Source organism: Mustela nigripes, chromosome 3, assembly GCF_022355385.1.
Source record: "Mustela nigripes isolate SB6536 chromosome 3, MUSNIG.SB6536, whole genome shotgun sequence".
NCBI classification, from domain to species: domain Eukaryota; kingdom Metazoa; phylum Chordata; class Mammalia; order Carnivora; family Mustelidae; genus Mustela; species Mustela nigripes.
The window spans coordinates 65,406,583-65,422,367 of NC_081559.1; the positions used below are offsets into that span (position 1 = coordinate 65,406,583).

General features: G+C 35.1%; 1 protein-coding gene across 3 annotated transcripts in view; it reads left to right on the forward strand.

Moving 5' to 3' along the window:
* Window positions 1-15,785, forward strand: part of UBR3 (ubiquitin protein ligase E3 component n-recognin 3) — a 240,437-nt gene that overhangs the window by 27,466 nt on the left and 197,186 nt on the right. For 2 of the 3 annotated variants that reach the window (XM_059394142.1, XM_059394144.1), the window contains exons 2-5: window positions 1,801-1,940; window positions 4,853-5,011; window positions 11,016-11,159; window positions 11,684-11,733. In XM_059394142.1, the coding sequence (XP_059250125.1) occupies window positions 1,801-1,940; window positions 4,853-5,011; window positions 11,016-11,159; window positions 11,684-11,733 (493 nt within the window). The remainder of the gene's footprint in view (window positions 1-1,800; window positions 1,941-4,852; window positions 5,012-11,015; window positions 11,160-11,683; window positions 11,734-15,785) is intronic. The other variant, XM_059394143.1, reaches the window with a different exon arrangement.

Genomic DNA, 15,785 nt, shown 5'->3' on the forward strand with positions numbered 1-15,785 from the left:
AGCAGAGAGAGAGAGAGGGAAGCAGGCTCCCTGCTGAGCAGAGAGCCCGATGCGGGACTCAGTCCCAGGACCCTGAGATCATGACCTGAGCCGAAGGCAGGGGCTTAACCCACTGAGCCACCCAGGCGCCCTGTGGCCAAATTTTTTTTAAAAGATTTTATTTATTTATTTCACAGACAGAGATCACAAGTAGGCAGAGAGGCAGGCAGGGAGAGGGGGAAGCAGGCTCCCCGCCAAGCAGAGAGCCCGATGCGGGGCTCTATCCAAGGACCCTGGGATCGTGTCTGGAGCTGAAGGCAGAGACCTTAACCCACTGAGCCACCCAGGCGCTCTTTGTGGTCAATTTTTATCTTACATTTATGGCTTTTGGTTTAAGGTTTTACTTACTTATGCTTTCTATAGTTTGAGGTAATGGAGGGGAAATAGTTTATTTTTTCTCGGTAACTCTTTTCACTTTTGCTGTGTATGGAGTATATTTTGTATATGGTATAAGATCAGAATAAAATTTACTTCCTGCATAAAAACTAGTTGTCCTAAAGCAGTTTACGAAAGTCTTCTTTCTACCACATAGAACTTATGCCATATTTATGATATTAAATTCACAAATTTATAGTCTCTTTCTAGACTCCTTTGTGATCTACTGATGATATTGTATTCGCACAGATTTCTAAAAAAAATATTTATTTATTTATTTGACAGACAGAGATCACAGGTGTGTGGGGGGAAGCAGGCTCCCCACTGAGCAGAGAGTCTGATGCAGGCTCGATTCCAGGACCTTGAGACCATGACCTGAGCTGAAGGCAGAGGCTTAACCCACTGAGCCACCCAGGCGCCCCCACAGATTTTTAATTATTTTAATTATAATAGCTTTGTACTACATTTTAAGGTCTAAGTCACTGTCAGTAATCATTTTTTTCCTGAGTTTTACTGATTTTTCCCCACACATAATGCTCTTCTATTGAAATTCAGAATTAGTTTGTGATTAGTCTCATTGTGCTTTAACTGTAATGGCATTTAGCTTGGTGGAACTGACTTTTAAAAAAATTAAATTGATTTTTCCATTTGAGAATATAGTTCTCTATTCAAATCTTTTTTTTTTCCGCTAAGGTAGTTTCTGCACTATTCTTACTAGTTTCTGGGGATTTTATGTTTAGGGTGGTTATTTTGTATTGACACAAGATATCTTATTTATGATTATTTGGATTGTGAATACAGAAAAGCTTGCTTCATTTTTGTTCAAGTATACCAATCATACTTTAAAATAAGTCTAAATAAGATTAGAAGGAATATATATATACTTAGGTACACTATATAAACTTTTCAAATAAGCTTTAAGTATTTCTGTCACTTACATACTCATTAATACAGTAAGTTAGAAATATTAAGGAATAGAAAATGTGAATTTTTTAGGAATTGATCAATTTCTACTTAATGATGTTTATAAAGGATGGAAGTAATAAAGTAATATGTGAAAGTTATAAATTGCAGTTAAAAAAATACTAAATCCTGTAATGAAGGTTTTTTTTTTTTTTTTTTTTTTTTTTTTTTTTTTGGTATTCTAGCTGGCACCTAACTAGTATATGGTCTTTTATTAGGAGGAAATCCTCCTCAACCACATATTTTATTTGAAGACCGATAAAAACTGTAGTGTTTTAATTTGGTACCGTAAGAATTATAGAGGAATAATAAATCAGCTTTGATACTGGCCTGCATTCATTTATGTATATATTGTATATAGAGGTAACATGTTTCTGGCAGATCAGACATCACTCTTAATTTTTTTTCTTTTTCATATTACAGGTTTTGCAAAAGGCATCAAATTAAATCAAGTTCAAATATTCCCTGTGTCCCCAAAGACTTATTGATGATGTCTGAATTTGTTCTTCCAAGATTTATTTTTTGTCTTATTCAGTACTTAAGAGAAGGCTATAATGAACCAGGTATGTTTACTTTTTGTTAGTACTCTTTTTAAGTTCCCAATTAACAGAGTTTAGCATTAATAACAAGGTGAATTTCTTCAGATATAATTTTTTTGTTTAACGTGTTTCATGAGATGACTATGAAATAGAGACTAAATAAAAACATACTTTAGTATACATCAATTATATAACCTCATAGATAACCTGTAGTTTGGGACTTTCTGCTCCTGGGATCATAGATGCTTAGGATCAAACTTACTTGGCCTTTTGTAGGTGGGGAAATAATAATTTTATGGGGTTAAAGTGATTTTATTTATAATTATATTATGATAGAACAGAATTAAGAAATCTTGGAAATGTGTGAATTTAACTTAGAATTTTAGAAGATAAATTACTATTTCACCATATCTCTCTCTTTTTTTATAGATATCTCTATGTTTTTATTCTTCTACATGTATAATAACTTAGGAGAGAGTCAAATTGCTCACTGTCCATGTTACAGGTAGAATGTATGGGAGTGAACATCATGGTATTACTGAAAAGAAAAAAGAAACATGCAAATTATAGATATTCTTGCCTTGTAAGATTAGTCCAATCTTGATTAATATACTTCAGTTAAATATTTTGGAATTAGATATTATCTGTTGTCAGTCTGACATTGTGAATTACAGATACCAGTTACTGTGGTATAAACCAAATTTATTAACTTTTTGTGATCTTTTACTTTTCTGATGATACTTGTATTTTTATCATTTAAAGGACTGCATCTTGAATTACTTTTAGAGGTTTTAAATTATTTATTTACTATAAATAATCTTAAATCCAGTTTGAAATTATGACACACATATTTATCCATCCCCCATCATTGAAGTAGAAGAAACATAGAGCATCTTCATCATTTTTAAAAGTACTATGTTACTCTCATTGTAAGCAAACACTTAAACTTCTTGTTTGTACATTTTAAGCAAAATACACAATTCCTTGTTAACAACTTTCACCTGTCTCAGAGTATATGTCTTAAAATACAGGAAGAAATATTATTTTGAGTCAGGCCCAAACTACTCTGTCTTTGGAATGAAGAAACTAGAGACCATCTGGGTTATTGGACTTGCTTTTGTGCTATTTCTCATATACTAGTTAACAGAGTATTTGGAAATTTACATTTTTTATTATGTGTCCTATTTTAAAAAAGGTAATAAATGGAAATCATTTATTATGAGAACCTTAAAACTTACAATTATTTTGATCAGAGTAATTCATATAAAAGTATATTATGTTTATTTTTTTCTTTAGGGACTTCTAATAGTTATTAATAGATAGACGACATGGGTACATAGCTTTTATTTCATTATCTGAAAATGCAAAGGAATGATGGAAGCACTTTTTTGTCTTGAGTGTCTTGAACTTAGGGTCATGAAATTTTCCTTTCTGTATTACCACTTATGCTCTACATTCATTTCTTCTTGCTGTGCAAGAAAAATTACTATATTACTTTGTGTAGAAATCACTTTAAAATTAAAGAATGGACTTGAAATCATTTAATCTGAGGTAATAGAAGCTCAGAGATTTTGTTGTTTGACAGATGCCTTGTGTTCCATTTCTCATTTCATCCTACAATCCTCAGATGAGTGTCAGAGTTCATCTAGAGCTCTTGCAAACAAAGAACAGTTGTTAATTAAATGTTTGCCATGTTACTACACAAGTCACTGGGGAGGACATAGAGATGAGTAATATACAGTGTTAGTTATCCACTGAGAAAGATAAGGTTTTTTTGGTCTGAGTCCCAGGACTCAGAGTTATCTAGAATTTCATTCACAGATCATCTTTGAACTGGGTTGTGAATTCCTTGGATGTAGGAACTAGGTCTTACTTAGTTTTGGTTCCCAGTGCCTATCAGGTAGTAGATGCTGAGTAAATGTTGAATGAAATTGATGTCCTCTTTCCTGGGAACACAGGCCCTCCATTAGCTCCCTTATATGTGTCCTTTTAGCTAATTATGTCTGAACTCTAAATCTCATTTTTCATTTCTTCAGAACCTCAGTTTCTCTGAAAGTTCTTTTATTCCCCCCTCTTAAATATTCTTTTTCAATTGCTGTACAAGTTTCTTTTCTCTTTCTTCAGCTCTACTAGGCATATCTTTTCTGGTATTTAAAAGCTATTTTAGTAAAAACATTTCTGTTTATGAAAACAGTTTTTTTTTTAAGTTTTAGTTGCTATGACCTCCAACTAGCATGAGTCTGTATTTTTAGACTATGATAGAGGATGGATTATTTGCTACACAGGTTTAAATTTAGTGCTAACATAATTTTGTTCTAATATTCTTATACTACTCTCAAAATTATTTGGTTTCTGTCTTATTTTAGCAAGTGATCTTAACTTTTTGTTATGTTTACATTTATATATCTGGAAAATATAACACCCTCAAATTGAATGCTTTTTAACTAGACTAAGTACTTAATACCTTACGAATTCATCTCTTTTTTCCATCTACTTTTTCTCAGAGGATTGAATTCCTGAGTGAGTCTGCCTTAGGCTGGTGCTGGGTGAATAACTACCTTCTCCTCCTCCTTTTTTTTTTTTTTTTTTTTTTTTAAATTTTATGTATTTGAGAGAGAGTAATTGAGTGAGAGAGCATGAGAAGGGTGAGGTGGAGGGGCAGGGGTAGAGGGAGAAGCAGACTCCCTGCTGAGCAGGGAGCCTGATGTGGGGCTTGATCCGAGGACCCTGAGATCATGACCTGAGGCCAAGGCAGATGCTTAAGTGACGGAGCCACCCAGGTGCCCCAATGATAACTACCTTTTAAACCGAGTTCTTATATTAATTTTTTGATTTTAAATACTGTTACCCAGTTACTATAATTTTAAAAGAATAAAGTATGGTTATTTTTAGCAAAATATTTTAAAGGAAGTTAATTATATTATATGTTTTTTCAGCAGCTGATGTACCCTCAGAAAAAGACCTTAACAAAGTCCTTCAGCTTTTGGAACCTCAAATTTCCTTTTTAGAAGATCTAACTAAAATGGGAGGCGCCATGCGGTCTGTTCTTACTCAGGTTTTGACAAACCAACAAAACTACAAAGATCTGACTTCTGGTAAGTAAAACATCAGCATAGAAGAAAGTTAAAATTTACTTATGTCACTGTAATCATAAGAAATTGTGTATTTTCAAACTTAAGTGTAAAATATAGATTTTTTTTTCATAGAATGCTAAAGGTGGAAGTTATTAAAAGTACTTTTTATTTTATGGATGAAGAAACTGAGTCCCAGAAAAATTAAATGATCAGTTTAAGGCCTCACAAGTAGCTTACTTTGGAGTTGGCACTAGAATCCAGGTCTCCTCTAAGTTTTGGTGTGATATATTCATAATCTTATTCCACCTCCCCTTCCCCAAACAGTAACAAAAACTACTTCTGTGTCTTTATTTTTGGTATTCTCTATTTTTGGGATGTGTATGGCATAGGATTTTGTAATAATGTAGAATTTAAGTTACAAAACTTGGAATTGTTGAGTATGTTTGTATAGATACACTGTTATATAAAATGCTTTAGTTTAAAACTCTTCAGGTTAGCTCAGCTTTATATGGTACAATAAATACTTTAAATAGCATTATTTTTGCTGGTTCCTGAACAACATATTTTAAAAATTGAAGTTTGTGTTTTCTTTGGAGTGGTAAAATTTTCATGTGAATTGTGAACCGTATGTTATTCAAAGATCGTCTTATCTGACATTTATTTTTTTCAGCAAATACTTATTAAACACCTACTATGTACTTGGTTTGGGGCTAGGTACTAGAGTTTGGGGTATGGAATGCAAGTAGTAAAGTAGGTAATCCTGTCCCTGCCCTTATAAAGCTTAAGGTCTAGTGAGTGAGATGGCATTAATACAACTCCCAAACCAAAAAAATTATGTAATTTATAAACATGTCGCAAATGATATGAAAGGGTAGGGCAAGTGTTTGTAAAAGGGAGACTTGATTTCACTGATGGGGAAGATGGGGGAAATCTTCACTGAGGAAGTGATATTTAAAGTAAAACTTAATAGTTGAGAGAAAGTCATTTAGCTATAGGGTGAGGGAAATTAGGTGGTAACGGGATGGGGTTGTATTCAAGGTAGAGGACATCTGCTTTTGACTGTTGGGCTAGCCTGTCTATCATAAACAACATAAAACTGGAACAGTGTGAAGCAGCTGTTATTAGGCATTGGACAGAAGGTGACTCAAGACTGTAAATCTTTGAGAGAACAGAAAAGCATGAGATGAACCCCACGATTGCTATGAATCTCTGTCTAGGGATACCTTCCTGACTGCAGTGCAGTGAGCTGGCATTGAAGCAGTGTGGTGGCCCACCTGAGCTAAGGAGATAGAGATCACAGTTTAGGACATCTGAAACAGTTGGAAACTGGCATCTTTGGGGTATAATACCAAGAGGCAGTGCTTTCAGGGGTCTGAGGTTCTGAGGTTCACATGTACAAGATGAGACTGCCTCAGGCTTATTAGAGAGTGACTGCTGGGTTAAGAGCAGAATAGAGATAGAAGTGGTAAAGCAGTTTCCAAAGACATTGGAGTGTCAGCCCAACCAGACTGGAGAGAACTTGTTAATACCACAGGCATCTAGTTGAGACACAGTTTAGAGATTATTCCTGTCAATTTAGAGGGCCTTTTGAGAACGTTAGGCTTTCTAAAGACCTGCCCTTATTTATTTATTTTTTTTAATTTAAAAAATTTCTTTTTAATTTTTAGAGCATGGGATATAGAGAATAAGGCAGGGGGGAAGGGCAGAGGGAGAGAGAGAGAGAGACAGAATCCCAAGCAGACTCCATGCCCAGTGTGGAGCCCGACATGGGGCTGGCTTCTACACTCTGAGATCATGACCTGAGCTGAAATCAGGAGGGGATGCCTAACCAACTGAGCCACCCAGGAGCCCCTACAGACATACCCTTTATAAACCTTTACTAAACCTTTGTGAGTTTTTTGGTGATCAGGCTATTGATTGAATGGTCTTCTAGAATTAAAATTAGTACTCTTCAAGGGAAGATAATAGAATTCAGCATCTTCTATAATGTGTCATTAGAATGTCCAGCATACAATACAAGCTACTAAACATGCAGGAAAATAAGAAATTATGCCCTATAACAAAGAAATAGGGCTGCGAATAGAAATTGACGTTGAAATGGACCATATGTTGGATTTAGCAGATAAGGACATTAAGGCAGCTATTAGACGGGCACCTGGGTAGCTCAGTTGGTTAAACGTCCGACTCTTGATTTTTGGCTCAGGTCACAATCTCAGCGTTGTAAGATTGATCTCCATATGGGGCTCCGTGTTGGGCATGGAGCCTGCTTAAGATTCTCTTTCTCCCTCTCCCTCTGTCTACCCCCTACTCTCTCCCTCTCTTAAAAACATAAAAAAATTAAAAAAAGCAGCTATTATAAATATGTTCAAGAAATTAAAGGAGGATCTGTTCAAATAATTAAAAGTAAATATGATGTTAATGAGTGAAGACATAAAGAATCTTAGCAAAGAGGGGTGCCTGTGTGGCTCAGTGGGTTAAGCCTCTGCCTTCGGCTCAGGTCATGATCTCAGGGTCCTCTGATCAAGCCCCAAATCAGGCTCTCTGCTCAGCAGGTAGTCTGTTTCCCTCTCTCTCTCTGCCTTCTGCTTTGCCTACTTGTGATCTCTCTCTCTCTCTGTGTCAAATAAATAAATAAAATCTTAAAAAAAAATCTTAGCAAAGAAATAAAAACAATAAAAAATATAAATAAATAAAATAAAAAAAATAAATAAAATTCTAGAACTGAAAGTTAGCACTGAGTGCAGAAATTAAATTGAAAAAAATGTACTGAATGGGCTTAGCAGCAGATTGGAGAGGGTAGAAGAAAGACTTAATGAATTTGAAGACAGATTAATAGATTATTCAGTCTAGGGGCACCTGGGTGGCTGGGTTTGAGCCCTGCGTCGGGAGAGGTCCCCGCTCAGAGGGGAGTGTGCTTCTCCTGCTGCCCCTTACCCTGCTGTGCTCTCTCTCTCTCTCAAATAAGGAAAATCTTTAAAAAAAAAATAGATTATTCAGTCTCGAGAACAGAGAGAAAATGCAACAGAGTCTTAGGGATCTGTTAGAATCAGATGATCTAAAGTGCCTGTAATTGGAATCCCAGGAGGACATGAGAGTATGAATGTGGCAGAAAAGAAACATTTGAAAAAATCATGACTAAAATTCCCCAAATTGGATGAAAAACATTGACTTATAGATACAAGATGCCTAATGAGCCCCCAGTGGAATAACTATAAAGAATATCAGTCACACCTAGACACTTACTAGAGTCTGTGTTGAAATACTTATGGGTGAGAATGAGCTTACTTTTTAAAAAAGGGACTAAAAAATGGTGTAGTGTTGAAATGAATGTAAAGAGATAGTGGCACAAATAAGGTTACCACATTAGGGCTAGATCCAGGGCAGTCATGAACCATGTGATATTTTATATCTTATCCTGAGTGTATTGGGAAGTCATGGAAATATTTTAAGAGTGACATGATCAGATATGTGTTTTAAAAAGATGACTTGTGATTTTGCCAAAAATAGATTGGAAGGGGCAGAAATAAAAAAACTCAACTGCAGCTTAGGATAAAGATGATGGTAGCTTGTATTTCAATTTTGGTGAAAGCTGGAGAAAGATCAAGTTATAGCTGGTGGTCCGTTATTTCTTCAAACCTTATTTAGGAACTCAACTGTTGTAGAAGAAAGCAGCAAGTTGTTCTTAATCATTGTAAGAATGTATACCTTAGGAATGATTTATGGTAATTGTCTTATTTCTACAATTCTTTTATAATTATTTCTTGAAGTAAACAACACAACAGAAATCCTTGGCTGACTTTTACTGATGGAAATCACATTAAATTTTGGTTCAGAAGTTTAAAATTTATAGGCTTCTGTACTTGTAATTACTGCTTGTTTATTCACTGGCTAGCGATGTTTTTAAGCCTCTCTTTCTTTACCCCCCCCCCCTTTTTTTAAAGATTTTATTTATTTGTGAGAGAGAGAGAGAGAAAGCGAGAAAGAGCATGAGCAAGAGAAGGGGGAGGGGCAGAAGGAGAAGCAGGCTCCCTGCTATCAGGGAGCCCATACAGGGCTTGATCCCAGGGCTGTGGGATCATGACCTGAGCCGAAGGGAGATGCTTAACTGACTGAGCCACCGAGGTGCCCCTCCATTTCTTTACTTTTAAAAATGTTAATTACAGGGGTGCCTGGGTGGCTCAGTCAGTTAAGCATCTGACTCTTGATTTTGGCTCAGGTTATGATCTCAAGGTCATGAGATTGAGCCCTGTGTTGGGTTCTGTGCTGGGTTTGGAGCCTGGTTAAGATTCTTTCCTTCCCTCTGCCACTACCCCTCCTCTAAAAAAAAAAAAATGGTCATTATACATTCATTTTTCTCAGCCTTGTTGTGAGGGTAAATGAAATATATTTTGTCATTTAAAAAGTAGTATAAATTTCATCTATCATGATTGAGATAAATACATGGCTTTTATTACTCAGGAGACATTTAGTAATTTCTTATATAGGATGCATAGAAGGTCTTTATTCTTTATAAACCATGTGTAATTTTTTTTTAAACTAAGCATAACTGTTTTTGGTATTAGACTTGAAGGATGGATATATTCCTGACTGTTTAATGAGCACTAGAGTGTTGTTGTTTTTTTTTTAAACCAGCCCAGAAAGACATATTTATTTATTTATTTATTTTTAAAAAGATTTTATTTATTTATTTGACAGAGAGAAATCACAAGTACACTGAGAGGCAGGCAGAGAGAGAGAAGGAAGCAGGCTCCCTGCTGAACAAAGAGCCCAATGCGGGACTTGATCCCAGGACCCTGAGATCATGACCCGAGCCGAAGGCAGCAGCTCAACCCACTGAGCCACCCAGGCGCCCAGAAAGACATATTTAAAAAACAAACTGTTCTATTGCAGTTATTAGGCTGGTAAAGGAAGGAAATACAGAAAAGCTCAACAGATATTAAAGAAGTTCACTTACATATTTTTATAATTGGAGAGCTTGAGATTTTAATTTAAGATACATAATTTGCCTAGGAGGTATCAAATGCCATGGTAATTTGGCTTTCAGACAGAGTAATTTTTTACTTTTTAAGAATTCTCAGAGTTTCAAAAGAAATTTTGAAATAGTAAAAGAAATAAAATTTCTTTTATATCATTCTATTCTCTATTTTTTTAAAAAGATTTTATTTATTTATTTGACAGACAGAGATCACAAGTAGGCAGAGAGGCAGGCAGAGAGAGAGGAAGGGAAGCAGTCTCCCCGCTGAGCAGAGAGCCCGATGGAGCCCTAGGCTCCATCCTAGGATCCTGGGATCGTGACCTGAGCCAAAGGCAGAGGTTTTAACCCACTGAGCCACCCAGGTGCCCCTATTCTCTATAAATATGTTTAAAAAAATACAAAAATTGGCAACAATTAATAAACTGCCATTTTAAAGTGAATGTTCTAGGATTATGTAATTATAGAACCTAAGCTTTTCAATACTTTTTTTTAGAATAAGTTTTTGCTGATATTTCTGTAGAAATTATATTTAATTCTTTAAATATGATGGACAGTTTGATAAAGTGGGAATTAGGAGTAATCTCAGTTATAATATTTGAAAATTCCACTCAGACATTATTTTATCCAGGAAGCATTTCCTAAGTATTTTGCTTTGGATCTAGCTGCACGGTATTATGAGATCAGATTGTCAAACCACATGGTGGAAGTCTGCTATACAATTGTCACTTACCATACTATTTACCTTTCTCTACCATGATTTTTCAAATTTCTTGAAGGCAGGAAATAATATACCCTTGTTAATCTTTGCACCTCCTGTGACTTGCAGGTAATCTGGCATATTTTAGATATTCAGTTTCATAGTAGATTTTATTATTCATTATAAACATGCTCTGCAATATTGTGTGAAGCTGTTTAATATTCATTCTAGTGTTCTCCTGCCATTATAATATTTAGCTATTTTATATATGTTCTGTATTAATTGCTGAGATTGGTTTATTTATATTTTGAATAGAATATTTTTTCTGATTTTAAGTTTGTTTTAAATATTAGGTCTTGGAGAAAATGCTTGTGCAAAGAAAAGTCATGAAAAGTACCTTATAGCTTTGAAGAGCTCTGGACTTACATATCCTGAGGATAAGCTTGTATATGGTATACAGGAGCAGTCAGCTGGCACTAGCACTCTGGCAGTTCAAGGTTTGTCAGTTTAATTGGAACAGTGATAACTTTTCTGTATTGAAACAAAAAGACCCTCAAACTTGACTAATTATTAAAGAAATTATATAATATGTCATTCTCTTTAAGGAAAGTAGTAAAAATATAGAAGCAAGAAAGAATATATTAGCATTTTTCTTAAATGGAGTTTGGTTAGCTTATTAAGGTTCTGTTTCTAACTCATGAAAAGCATTGCTGTTAAACAATAGCTCAAAACTTTTGTATTTCAATATTTTAATAAACCATGGTTTAAAACTAAGAAGAAAGAGATCCTTCTGAAAAACCATTTGTGATGATTAAATGTGGATAATAACTAGAGATTTTCTTTGAAGTGTAAATCTGTTAGACCTGAATTTATTAAAGATAAATGTTGAACCTCTGCCAAGATATATATTAGAATGAGATGTCTTAAGGTAATAAAACTTGGCTTTTTGTTTATGTGCCAAAATAATTTTAAAGTGACGCAATGTGTAACAATTATGAAGTAAACTTTTTCTTCTCCAAAGGTTTTGCAGGTGCAACAGGAACATTGGGACAACTAGATTCTTCAGATGAGGTGAGATTTAAAACTAATTGAAAATAGAATTTAAAGTTATAGAACTGTACAGAATTGTGGATATTATCTAGCTTAAATTCCTCATTTTGTGGACACGGAAGCCTAGAGTGGAATAAGTTAGCCAAGATTATAGTTATTAGATTTTTACTTCTTTATAATTTATCTCTTTCTTCACAGTTTAGAAATGGGAGATAGAAAGAGATAGAGATCTTTCCTTAGGCAGATATCCCTAAATTGACCCAAACTGTCAAATATATAAGGAAATTGTTTTAAGAAATTTAGCTAAGTCTGCAACAATGTATTAAAAGAATATAAAAGGTAACTGCTTTTCCAATTTCATAAGTTACACCTTATATGTTATACCTTATTTAAAAAAGCAGTGTACTGGGAAATAGACTGTCAGTTTGAAATTTTAACTTTTATAGTATTTATTAGCCAAATAATAGTGTTTATTAAATACTTCTGATAAATCCTTTATAGCATTCTTATATTTTATTAGCATACAATTTATAAGGGAGAATTTTTTTTTTACATCTGTGTAAATTTTTTTTTTTTTTTTTTTTTTTTTTTTCATCTTATGAAGTGTAGATTCCTTTTTTTGGTCAAATTTAGTGATTAAAAATTTAAAAAACCAAATTGTATTATATTTAAATATACTATTTTAATGTAACTTTTTCTTTGAAAAACCATTTTAATTTGATACTATCACATGAAGTAAGCAAGATATCCTCTTTTGGAAAATAATGATTTTTGTTATTGGTGTCTCATAATTGACTTAATGCCTTATCATTTAAACTTCCTAGTAGTATTTTTCCCCCTCTAAAAAGGCTCCCACAAAATGCAACATTTTCTGGAGTCTCTTATTGGACACACAGTTTTAAAGAGTTTTCAACAAATTGGAGAGGAAGTTTCATATGCTGTTTACAAGTTTGACCCTGGAATTAGAGTGCCTGGGTTTGAAACTGGCTCCTGTACCAATTAGTAGTGTGATTTGGGGCAAGTGTCTTAACTTCTCCATGCCTAAATTTCCTCTTCTGCAAAATGGAAGTAATAAAAATATTTTTGCCTGGGGTTATTGTGAGGATTGAATGAGTTCATATATGAAAGCACTGAGAGCTTAGTGTCTGGCATATTGTAAGCACTAAATATGTGTCTGTAAAATAAAATAAAATCTTTTAAAAAATTTAATTTTTAGGGGCACCTGGGTGGCTCAGTGGGTTGAGCCACTGCCTTCAGCTCAGGTCATGATCTCAGAGTTCTGGGATCGAGCCCGGCATCGGGCTCTCTGCTCAGCAGGGAGCCTGCTTCCTCTTCTCTCTCTGCCTGCCTCTCTGCCTGCTTGTGATCTCTCTCTGTCAAATAAATAAATAAAATCTTAAAAAAATTAATTTTTAAAAATCATTTAAAAATACTGTAAATGGTTAGCTAAAACTTTTTCTTTTTTTTCTTTTTCTTTTTTTTTTATTTGACAGAGATCACAAGTAGGCAGAGAGAGAGGAAGGGAAGTAGGCTCCCCGCTGAGCAGAGCCTGATGCGGGGCTCAATCCCAGGATCCTGGGATCATGACCTGAGCCGAAGGCAGAGGCTTTAGCCCACCGAGCCACCCAGGCACCCAACTTTTGCTTTTTTTAACTTCAAAGAGTTACAAACAATTTTGCTAGAATGACAAATGGGAAAAAAATTACTGGTAGTTAAAACAGACTTCCAAAAAAATCAAATAGACTTTAAAAAATACATATAAACATTATTCATTTGAACTAAAATAGTATTCCATTTCGAAGCTAGGGGAGGGGAGTGATGGAGGTAAGAATACTAATTCTTCATATGTCAAAGAAAGAAGAAATAAGAAGGGATTAGATAATAGGCATGTAGTTTTGCTTTATTTTTTTAAGATTTATTTATTTATTTTAGAGTGCACATGTGTGAATGGGGGGTGTGGGGAAGGGCAGAGTATCCTCAAGCAGACTCCCCACTGAGGGTGAAGACTAACATGGGGCTTTGATCCCAGGACCCTGAGATCATGAGTTGAGCCGAAATCAAAGCTGCACACTTAACCAGTTGACTGAGCCACCCGGGTGCCCCTAGACATTTTTTTAAAAGAAGATTTTACTTAATATATTTTGAGAGAGAAGGAGTGGGAGATAGAACAGGGGAGGGGCAGAAGGGGGAGAGGGAGAGAGTCTCAAGGAGACTCCACACCAACCACTGAGCCTGACTTAGAACTTGAGCTCACAACTGTGACATCATGACCTGAGCTGAAATCAAGAGTCAAATGCTTAACCGACTTGAGTCACCCAGGGACCGCTAGACATGTGTTTTTAGTGACTTATTCTGCTTTATTATTTCTTTTTTTTAGGAGAGAGAGAGCAGGTGAGCTGAGGGGATGTGGACAGAGGGAGAGGGCGAAAGAATCTTACTCAGGCCCCATGCCCAGTGCAGAGCCCAATGTAGGACTTGATCTCATGACACTAAGATCATGACCTGAGCCAAAGTTAAGAGTGGGTGGCTTTACTGATTGAGCCATCTAGGCACCTCTATTCTGCTTTCTTTAAGGGCATTTTGTGGAGAAGCAGAATGTCCTGTCGAGAAGATGAGATCTATGAAGACTTAGAAGTTGTATATAAGTGGGTACATGAGCACATTTTTGTTTAAAGCCAGCCGACAGGAAAGGGGCTTGTATGTATCATCAGTAGTAACTGTAGAAGATTATTTCATAATAAAATGGTTTAGTGATGTTACAGGACATTTTTAAAGATAATCTAAACATCTAGATATCTAGAACAATAAAAGTCTATAGTTAATGTTTGTTTATATGATACATTAGAACCTTCATACTGTTTTAGCGTACATGGCATTATGGATCTAATAAGAATTCTACTTTATTTTCATGAATTGAATCTGATTTCTGGGCATATAGAAAGCTGATATTCAACATAGATACTTTCTTCTCTGTCTAGGAAAGAACTAACAGTCATTTTTGTCTTGGCCTAAACTCTGAATTACCTTTTAAGTTGCCATGAATTTTATGGTAGGGTGCCAGAAGGAAATCCTTTTTTTAAAAGAAAATGGTATTTATTTATTTATTTAGAGCGTGAGCTGGGTGGAGGGGATAGAGGGAGTGGGAGAGAGAAGCTCAAGCAGACTTCATGCTGAGTGCAGAGCCTGATGTGGGTTTGATCTCATGACCTTGAGGTCATGACCTGAGCCAAAGCTAAGAGTCGGACACTCAACTGACTGAACCACTCAAGCATTCCTAGCTGGAAATCCTTTTGTGTTTGTTGGAGAGAGAAGTAATTTCTGGGTGGATATCAGAGGATTTGAAATATGGCTTTTCTTTCTTTATTACCATTGCTTCTAATCTGTCCTTATATCTTTTCTTCTGTTCTGTCTGTTCATTCCTCTGGGATTCTTTGTTTCAGCAACTTTTGTGTATAATGTTTTATATAATAATTTGTCCCTTAATTATGATTATGCCTCAGTGTGACTATCATCTTAAAAACTGGGTGGTGACAAATTCAAATATTCATTTCATCTATCCTCAAAATACATCATTTTTTGAGAGCAGCAGAGAATTATTGTTAGAACATGTGATATATATTTAACTTATATATTTAGAAGTAGTTTAGACTCTGATTTTTAAATCCTATTTTATAATTAAAATTTTTATTTATTTAAAAGTACTTTTTATAGTTTATATATTTATTATATTTTCTAGTTGGGATAAAAATGGGGTCATTTTGGCATTTGAAAACTTGAGAATTTGAAGTAGAGTTGTTTAGCTGGAAGTGGATTGAAGAGATATCTATTTTATTTTTTTAAGATTTTACTTATTTGAGAGAGACAAAGAGAGCAAGAGAGAGTGAGAGACAGAGATCATGAATTGGGAGGGGGCAGAGGAAAAGGGAGAAATAGGCTCCTCACTGAGCTGGGGGCTCAACATATGGCTCGACATGGGGCTTGCCCCCAGGGCACCTGAGCTGAAGGCAGATGCTTAACTGACTGAACCACCCAAGTACCCCTACTTTAGTTTTTCTTTAAGAGAAGCTTGAGCT